The sequence below is a fragment of the Syngnathus typhle genome, linkage group LG3 (assembly GCF_033458585.1).
Source record: "Syngnathus typhle isolate RoL2023-S1 ecotype Sweden linkage group LG3, RoL_Styp_1.0, whole genome shotgun sequence".
NCBI lineage: Eukaryota > Metazoa > Chordata > Actinopteri > Syngnathiformes > Syngnathidae > Syngnathus > Syngnathus typhle.
Genome location: NC_083740.1, coordinates 18,815,331 through 18,824,887, shown reverse-complemented (window position 1 = coordinate 18,824,887; position 9,557 = coordinate 18,815,331). Strand labels below are relative to the sequence as shown.

The 9,557-nt window shown below is 42.6% G+C and overlaps 2 protein-coding genes across 6 annotated transcripts in view; one reads left to right on the top strand and one right to left on the bottom strand.

The window, feature by feature from the left end:
- Positions 1-83, bottom strand: part of LOC133152077 (keratin, type I cytoskeletal 19-like) — an 11,168-nt gene extending 11,085 nt beyond the window's left edge. The window contains exon 1 of the mRNA XM_061275613.1: positions 63-83. Within this exon, the coding sequence (XP_061131597.1) occupies positions 63-68 (6 nt within the window). The 5' untranslated portion in view covers positions 69-83. The remainder of the gene's footprint in view (positions 1-62) is intronic.
- A 415-nt stretch (positions 84-498) lies between these two features.
- krt222 (keratin 222) overlaps positions 499-9,557 on the top strand; it is a 19,711-nt gene continuing 10,652 nt past the window's right edge. The window contains exons 1-5 of one of the 5 annotated variants that reach the window (XM_061275619.1): positions 501-2,163; positions 6,525-6,942; positions 7,178-7,360; positions 8,864-8,946; positions 9,136-9,289. In XM_061275619.1, coding sequence (XP_061131603.1) covers positions 7,193-7,360; positions 8,864-8,946; positions 9,136-9,289 — 405 coding nt within the window. In that variant the 5' untranslated portion in view covers positions 501-2,163; positions 6,525-6,942; positions 7,178-7,192. The other 4 variants (XM_061275617.1, XM_061275616.1, XM_061275620.1 and 1 more) reach the window with 4 other exon arrangements.

The window sequence follows — 9,557 nt, the reverse complement described above, 5'->3', positions numbered from 1 at the left end:
ATTAATTACACGCAGCATTATTGTCTAATTACTGTAATTGTCTTTGCGGACTGGTACAATACCTTCATCAATCAGGTGGAACCTCACTGCATATGTGTGAGAAGAATTGGACCACTCCCAACAGGTTTTTCAGGTACAGTATTTCCCCATCTTCTGTTTGATGAAATGTAAGGAATGAAGTCTTGATGATGACAAATCTACCATCTCTCCCACTGGTATGCTCTGCAGACCAGTCTAAGGTGTGGTTTGTTTGTTCGAGCAAGCAACAACAAAATGGGGAAAGGTTTCTGTCTATTTAAAGGAACTTCCTGGTCGGTCTAAATTTTTATTTACTAGTTAACTTCTAAGTATGACTGTTCAGATGAGTTTTGCCTCACCTGTCCTTGTCTTATCGCACATATTCAAAAAGACATGATTTGTTGTCAATTAACCTTCTAAGTAGGTTAATCAATTCAATTAATCTTGAAGAGTACTAATAGGTCCTATACATGTTTTTAGAAAGTGTGTGTGTGTTGGGGGGACTGAAAAGACTAAGATGTAATGTACAGAATAGGTGGGATTGCATCATGGATGATCCAAGAGTTATATGGCACCCACACAAAGAGAAAAAGCGTCAGAAGATATAAAGCTTGATAAAATCAGGATTGTTAGACTTTTCACGGCTGAAACTTTAAGATGGGGGCTCTTTCCATTCCCTGCTAGGTTGTACCCATTTCAGCAGCATTCTCTTCTGGTACAGGCATGCAAGTAAAAGTCATCTAATGACTTTCACCGAGTTCCATCCATTTTCTGAACCGCTTAATCCCCACAGACTGGAGCCTATCCCAGCCGTCATCGGGCAGTAGGCGGGGGGACACCTTGAACTGGTTGCCAGCCGATCGCAGGGCACACAGAGACAAACAACCATCCGCACTCACACCTAGGGGCAATTTGGAGTGCTCAATCGGCCTACAAAGCATGTTTTTGGGGAGGAAACCGGAGTGCCCGGAGAAAACCCACGCGGGCCCGGGGAGAACATGCAAACTCCGCACAGGGAGGGCCGGAGGTGGAATCGAACCCGCACCCTCCTGTGAGGCGGACGTGCTACCCAGAGCGCCACCGGGCCGCCTCACCTAGTTCCCATTTACGTAATTTACCTAAGTAAATATGTAGTATCTACATTCGACATTTTTGTAGAGGCAGACACTTGGAAACACGCTCAGTGACATTCCATGTTAATAGAATTCATGCTCTTCAGACTTTCATAACAAAACTGCCAGCGACGACGCAGCAAGAGCTTTGAATGGAGGGGAAAAAAATGACTGAATCAACTTAATCAAAAATGGCATGTTGATGCCAACAACAAGATACCATTTGTTGAGGGTGTGGAAGTTCCTTGAGAAAGCCACTTTGGTTTTCAAATTATCTAGGACAAGTGTTCCATTAACAATCAAGTTCAACGGCATTTGTAAGGACTTCTTTTTCAAGTTAGAAACATTGTACCATTTTCACACGTCCTGAGTGTTGTTAGTCATCTAAAGTGAAAGTTAAAGTCCCAATGATCGTCACACACGCATCTGGGTGTGGTGAAATTTGTCCTCTGCATTCAACCCATCCCCATGTGATTTTAATCCATCCCCTGGGGGAGAGGGGAGCAGTGAGCAGCAGCGGTGCCGCGCTCGGGAACCATTTGATGATCTAATCCCCCAATTCCAACCCTTAGTGCTGAGTGCCAAGCAGGGAGGCAATGGGTCCCATTTTTATAGTCTTTGGTATGACCCGGCCGGGGTTTGAACTCACAACCTTCCAGTCTCAGGGCGGACACTCTACCACTAGGCCACTCAGCTGGTTGCTCATGTTGAACAGACGCTGTGATGTACCGAAGTCAAATTCCTTGTTTGGCACGCCCAAACATGGCAAATAGAATTTCTTGAATCTTGAATAACAATAAGTTGAGATACGTATATAGTGTTTGATTTTGAAAACTAATATTAATCCAACAATTGCAGTTAAGTTATAAGTGAAGACTTAAGTCATCTTTTTAAGTCATCCTTATCCTGCCTCTTTGGAGGGAGTGCTTATTTACTTTGGAGACCGGACATTTCATGAGCAAATTTACAGAACTGTCAAAGTACTTCAATGAAGAAAAGAAAGATTTAAGGAGTTCACACCTACAAGATAAAGGTAAAGTTGTTTGTTTTTTCATCCAAGCTGGAGAAAGTAATTTTTACACCACAAAATAATTTCTGTGCTTGTTGTTCCGTACGAATTTCCCACAAGATCAACCAGGAAGATGATTTGTAAACGCATCTTATAGTCTAATCAGCACCTTATACAAGTAGGCTGTGGCTAATATTTTAAATATTACCAGTTTATTGCATGCATGTGCTATTGGCAGACATCCAGCCATCATCCATCCATCTTCTTCCGCTTATCCGGGGTCGGGTCGCGGGGGCAGCAGCTTTAGGAGGGACTCCCAGACTTCCCTCTCCCCAGCCACTTCATCGAGCCCATCCCGGGGAATCCCAAGACGTTCCCAGGCTAGCTGAGAGACGTAGTCTCTCCAGCGCGTCCTGGGTCGTCCACGGAGTCTCCTACCGATGGGACATGAGGCATCCTGATGAGATGCCCGAGCCACCAACTATTGGCAGACATGTTCATGACAATAATGTACACTACCGTTCGAAGGTTTGAGGCCACTTAGAAATCAAATTGCTATTTTTTCAACGAGGATAACATTAAACTAATCAGGAATACATTTGATAGATTGTTCACGTTAATGCGGTAAATGACGATTCTAGCTACAAATTTCTAGTTATTACTGCAATATCTACATAGGTGAAAGAGGCCCATTTCCATCAACCATGCCTCCAATGGTCCATTGTGTTTGCTAATTGTGTTAGAAGGCTAATGGATGATGAGAAAACCCTTGTGCAATTATGTTAGTTTTCATAGAATGCACAAAATTTCCTGGGTGGCCCCAAACTTTTGAACGATAGTATAGGCTAGTTTACAAAAGAAGTGTAAAATAAACTCACTTCATGGCATAATTTAATACTGTGATGTGAAATGCAATTATTAATTATCAATTATTATGTAAATTATAATATATTATCAATAATCCATTAAATTAACAAGTAGAAAACTGGCAATACATGAAGCATTTGCTGTTTTGCGAGACATCATAGCTTGTTTAAATGAAAAGACATCATGATCGTATTGCTTTGTTTCACATAAAGGTCTGAGCGTCTGAGGATTGAGGGTGACATTCAGTTGCTGGTCTGGTGGTTTGCTATGGTGCTCGGTTTGCACCCATGTCTGTGATGATCGACATAGCCTTATTAAATAGTATGAGATCCCTTAAAAAAAAGGAAGGTGGAAAAAGCAAAGCACACCTGGGAGAGCGTTCAAGAAAGTGGGAATATTTTGGAAGGAGGTGGAAAAGATAATCAGGACTAGGGGAATTGATTGTAATTTTGCAATTTCTGTTAAATTACTGATACTGCGTATCCATCTAATTTCTTTATTATTCTCTTTGGTGAGGAATTAAAACAACAAAATAAAACAGCAATTATGGCATCATTCTTGTCTACCTTTCGTATATCATCGTAATGTAAGGATTGAGTATAAACAAAGATAATGACGTAAATTGTGTTTTATATAATGATTATATGATCTCGTGCAAAATTACCGCCCACTTCAAGGACAGCAGGGACGCACGGAGCCTTTGGCAGGGCATTCAGACCATCACGGATTACAAGCCCGTGCCGCAGAGCTGTGAAGGCGACGTCCGTCTGCTCAATGACCTTAACCGCTTCTTTGCTCGCTTCGACGCTCAGAACAGCACTTGCCCGCTGAAGGCCACTCCCCCTTCACACGAGCTGCCCCTCTGCCTCTCCACCGACAGCGTGAGGAGGGCGCTTGGCGCCATCAACATCCGTAAGGCGGCGGGCCCTGACAACATCCCGGGTCGAGCGCTGAAGGACTGCGCTGGTGAGCTGACGGGTGTCTTCACGGACATCTTTAACACTTCCCTGCAGCAGGCCATCGTCCCTTCGTGTTTCAAAGCTGCCACCATCGTACCTGTGCCGAAGAAACCTGCTCCGTCCTGCTTCAATGACTACCGCCCCGTGGCACTTACGCCCATCATCATGAAGTGCTTTGAGCGGTTTGTCATGGAGCACATCCGATCCGTTCTCCCCCCCACCATTGACCCCTTCCAGTTTGCGTACCGAGCCAAACGGTCCTCTGAGGATGCCATCTGCTCTGCCCTCCACTCGGCCCTCACCCACCTGGAGAGAAGGGACTCGTATGTGAGATTGCTGTTTGTGGACTTCAGTTCTGCCTTCAACACCATTGTGCCACAACGCCTCATCAGCAAACTTGACACGTTGGGCCTCAGTACCTACCTCTGCAACTGGCTACTGGACTTCCTCTGTCAGAGGCCACAGGTGGTACGTGTTGGCGACAAAATCTCCGCCAGCATCACGCTGAGCACGGGGGCCCCCCAAGGCTGCGTGCTCAGTCCGCTGCTCTTCACCCTCCTGACGCATGACTGCACTGCAACCTACAGGGACAACCGCATAGTAAAGTTTGCTGACGACACGACTCTGGTGGGTCTCATCACCAAGGGAGACAAGACTCAATACAGGCTGGAGGTTGACCTTCTGACCACGTGGTGCAGGGACAACAACCTCCTGCTGAACGTCGACAAGACCAAGGAGATTGTTGTGGACTTCCGGAAGGGTCACACCCAACACCTGCCGCTGACCATCGACAGTGCTGTGGTGGAGAGAGTGAGCAGCGCCAAGTTCCTGGGGGTGCACATCAGTGAGGATCTCTCCTGGTCCACCAACACCGCATCACTGGCAAAGAAAGCCCAGCGTCGCCTGTACTTCCTGCGGAAACTCAGGCGAGCGAGCGCCCCTCCGGCCGTCATGACTACATTTTACCGCGGCACCATTGAGAGCGTCCTCTCCAGCTGTATTGCTGTTTGGGGTGGCGGCTACACTGACTACGACTTGAAGGCCCTGCAGCGCATAGTGAACACGGCTGGTAAGATAATTGGTGCTTCGCTCCCCTCCTTGAAGGACATTTACACATCCCATCTCACCCGCAAGGCGACCACGATTGTGAGTGATGTGAGTCACCCCGCTCACTCTTTGTTTGAGCTTCTGCCCTCTGGGAAGAGGTACAGGAGCCTGCGCTCCCGCACCACCGGACTCAGCAACAGCTTCATACTCCAGGCTGTTAGGATCCTGAACTCGCCCCCCCTTTCTGCGTAGCGTCCTGTACTTAGCCCTATGCTTACTGTCTGCTGTACGCACACTGGCTCAGTTTTGCTCCTCTTATTTATTGGGTTATTTGTTTATTATTTATTCATCACTCATTTTATTTATTTATTATTTATTATTTATTGTTTGTGCCTTCTTGTTTTTATTTTGTGTCGTCTAATTGTATGTTTATCGTGTACTGTGTCTCGTCACCGTGGGATGGAGGAAACGGAATTTCAGTCTCTTTATGTGTCTTGACATATGAAGGGATTGACAATAAAGCTGACTTTGACTTTGACTTAAATTTAAGATCAGGGGATGTTTGAGAATATTTGTCATTTTTCACACGTCCTGTGTTGTTAGTCACCTAAATGTTGAACAGAAGCTGTGATGTACCGAAGTCAGATTCTTTGTTTGGCACGCTCAAACGTGGCGAATAAAAATTCTTGAATCTTGAATCATACGATAATAGAAAATATGTGCTCTGTGACCAAAGTGTTATCTTATATCAAACAATATTTAAAAAAAACGTTGATCGCGTGCTCATGTCTGTATGTAAAAATGCTGTCAGCACTCAAATTCAACCCCAATGAAAACCTTAGTAATGATTTGTTGAATTTGTATCACTATATATATATATCTCATTGAAGGAAGAAGGGAAGCATTGTAATTTTATTTTACTGAACTACACAATCGAGTGTCCTTTTACCTATGAACTGGAAGAAATGTGACTGAGCACATGACATTCAAAATGAATTCCTTTAATTGATTGCCTCCGATTACTGTTTTTGAACAGGCCTGTCTGTCACCACAAGCAAATTGAGCATTATTTACAAGCATTGTCTGTAAACGTCTTAGTTCCACTCTATACCTAGCTACGAATGAACCTTTGTTGATAAAACATCAGTAATCCTAAATTATCCTGTCACTACGACATTTACTCCAAACCCAGTTTCTCCAGAATATACCTGAAGCTCGTTTTACACGCTTCAATTATACGTGACTTTTTGTCTAAAGCGGTTTGGTCATGGATCCCAATTTGCAGCACCAGAGAATTTAACGAGAGAATAAAACCTTGCCCCAAACGGTAAGACATAAATTGCTCTAAAATTAGAATGTCATTGAGCAATAGTCTATTTGGGGCAGGGTTGAAAAAATGGTGTATTTAGGTGTGTGCAGTGCATGAGTTTAATTTATATGTAAACAACACAAAACTACCGAGTTCCATGCTTCAGGTCATGTCATTGGGTCCCTCTGAACATTGTGTTGCAGTGAGTTTGAAAGCAGCTCAGTAATCCTGGATCAGAGTGGACAAAGGGCCCCAGAGTGCTGCTCGTGATGTAATCACTGTGTTTGACCCCCCACGGCTCTCCCCTAGTCTATTTGCTGTGTGTTTGTGACGAGAAGGTCGCTGCTGTAGTTGACCATCAAAACTGCATCACATCACAAGCTCCAAAGGCAGGTTGGTCACAGTCCATTGGCTGCGTCTCAGGGGCCAGCTGATGATGACCTCACACACAGTGGGAAGAAGAAAGTATCGACCAGTTCTCAGGAGAGGAATGTGCTAAGCCGTGAGGAGAGGAGAGGTTCTTTGGATTCCTATGGCCAAGTAAAACAGACTGGGAGAATTTTGTTCCCTTTTTTGCCTACAATTATTGCTCTTTATGATTAGAAGGGCACCTTACTTCACGTGAGTATCACTTGGTAAACATTTACTTAGTTCACGCCTCTGAAAGTGTGTGTGTGACTGTTAGCTGTATCTGCAAGTGAAGAAATTATCACGTCTGCTGGGAACCGAGTAAGTATGTGTGCTGTTTCTTCTAAAATGACGTGAAAAAATAGTGCAAGCTATAATGTCTGGCTTTTGACTGGAATTGAAAGTGTCTTCTAGTACATACACCTAATTCAGCATGGGTTCGCTGCAGAACTCCACTCAGATCATGTGGGCACTGAACACTCGTTTGAAGGGCTTCCTGGCGCATGTAAACAGGCTGCAGGAGACCAACCAACAATTGGAAGCCCAGATAGCTGAACGGAGCATGGTGAACACTTTGTGTTCTCAGGATTGGTCCAAGCAGGAAGAAGCTGTGAAAGAACTCCGTGCTCAGGTAAGACTACTGGGAATTAATAATTAAACCAAAACTGTCTGATCATGTGAGCTCCTCAGTCATGATACTTTTCAGTTGGTGTTTTTAGGTGTGAAATATCTCATCATGACTGCAATTAATTTTTAGTTAGACTGTAAAGAATTTCTCTGTAAAATAACAGTAGATTACAGGCAGTAGGGACGGTTGATAAACAAAGAGAATTTGATTTTCGTCGAAGCTGTGGAAATAGTAATGTAGTGCCTATTTCCACCACTTGAATGACAATATTGTTTTCTACTGTGTCTACAGTTTGTTTATTCTTAACTGTTAAGTTACATGTGGGGATGAATATTCTATTCTATTCTATTCTATTCTATTCTATTCTATTCTATTCTATTCTATTCTATTCTATTCTATTCTATTCTATTCTATTCTATTCTATTCTGTTCTATTCTATTCTATTCTATTCTATTCTACATGCTAACTAGTGCGTCACCGTGCCGCCTACACACGTATATTCAGTTAAAGTGATACATGATGTCCCTAGTTTGTAGCAAGTGCATCTTACTAATGTGTCAGCCCCAATGCATTAATACAAAGTAATTCAAACTGTTACTTATACAATTACAAGGCTCAGTATTACATACACATGGTACTGAGCCAGTGGCACGTGTGAAGCTGTCACATATGAAAACAATTCAGAATTATGGACTCATTACCTTCATGGCCATGAATGATTCTTATGGTTATTTTGCATGTCTCTGTTGATTTATTTTAAGAGTGCTCTCAGCAAACAATGTTGTTACATTTCAACATGTTTTCACACTTTCTACACAGTGACGTCAAGATTGTGTAATGTTTTTGCAAGTGCAGTAAATTGAACTGCTTGCTCCTTTTTTTGTGCCTTTTCATATCATTTTGGCTATATTTGGAGCACATTAATTCATTATAATCATCTGCTAAGACATTAAGTCGTTTTTGATCCTTTGATCTCACATGGACTTACGAAGGCTCAGGGAAATTGAGTTTATTGAAACCCACAAATAACAAGTGCACTGTATATTTAATCCTTTAAACGGTTTGCACATTCCTTGTTGTACTGTCTTTGGCTCTCCTTAAACATGGGTGTGTCCTGTCCCGGATAGGTTTTGCAATCATGCTAAAACAAATGTGAAAATGTTCTACAAGTAGAGAACACTCTGTTATGTTATTTCATATTCTCTTGTTGTATGTTCTTTTTTTTTTGTATTTTAACCCATTGAATATGAAGGTAGTATATATTACATTTTCGCGGGATGGATGGATGGATGGATGGATGGATGGATGGATGGATGGATGGATGGATGGATGATGGATGGATGGATGGATGGATGGATGGATGGATGGATGGATGGATGGATGGATGGATGGATGGATGGATGGATGGATGGATGGATGGATGGATGGATGGATGGATGGATGGATAAACTGATAGATGGACCACTGCATTGGAGTTGTTCTTGCATTTGTTTTTTGCTTTGCTAGGTTGGCAAACTACTAATGGAGAATGCCCAGTTGGCATTGCAGTCTGAAAGCATGAAGTCCAGAGCTTCTGCCATTCAGGCCAGGTCAGCTCTATGTGCCTGTACCTTTTTTTAGCCTTTTAACTATAACAGGAACTTACTTTGATACTAGCCATGTCACAATTGTGTTCCCATTTTGAATTTGGAATTTCCATATCATAACTTGTATATGCCATTCTCCAAATGTTAGAGGTAACGTGTGAATAATAATAATCTTCTCCATATATGTTACAGGTGTGACACGGAAGAGCATAACACCATGCACCTGGAGCAGCAGGTAGCTCTGCTAAGGGAGTCAAAGAAGAAAACAGATCAGAGCAACATGATTCTGCAGGCAGACATTGTTCACTCCATGACAGAGCTTCATGACATAAACCAAGAGTATCAGGTATATTTCTCTACATCTTTAATAGATTCTGTATATCATTCAGGGTAAATATAGGTACACTCTATTTATTTTGTTTCTTAATCTAATGCTCTAGGTAGTTGAAGTCCATTCATATGCTCAAAAGGTTAAGAGCATTTTTAATGGCAAAGCATCATAGGAGTACTTTCAGCATATTTAATTTGAATATATTTAATTTAATTTGAAATAAACTATTTTTAATGCACTGCTGCAAATTAAAACCATGATACAAGCATTAGGCATTATGAAT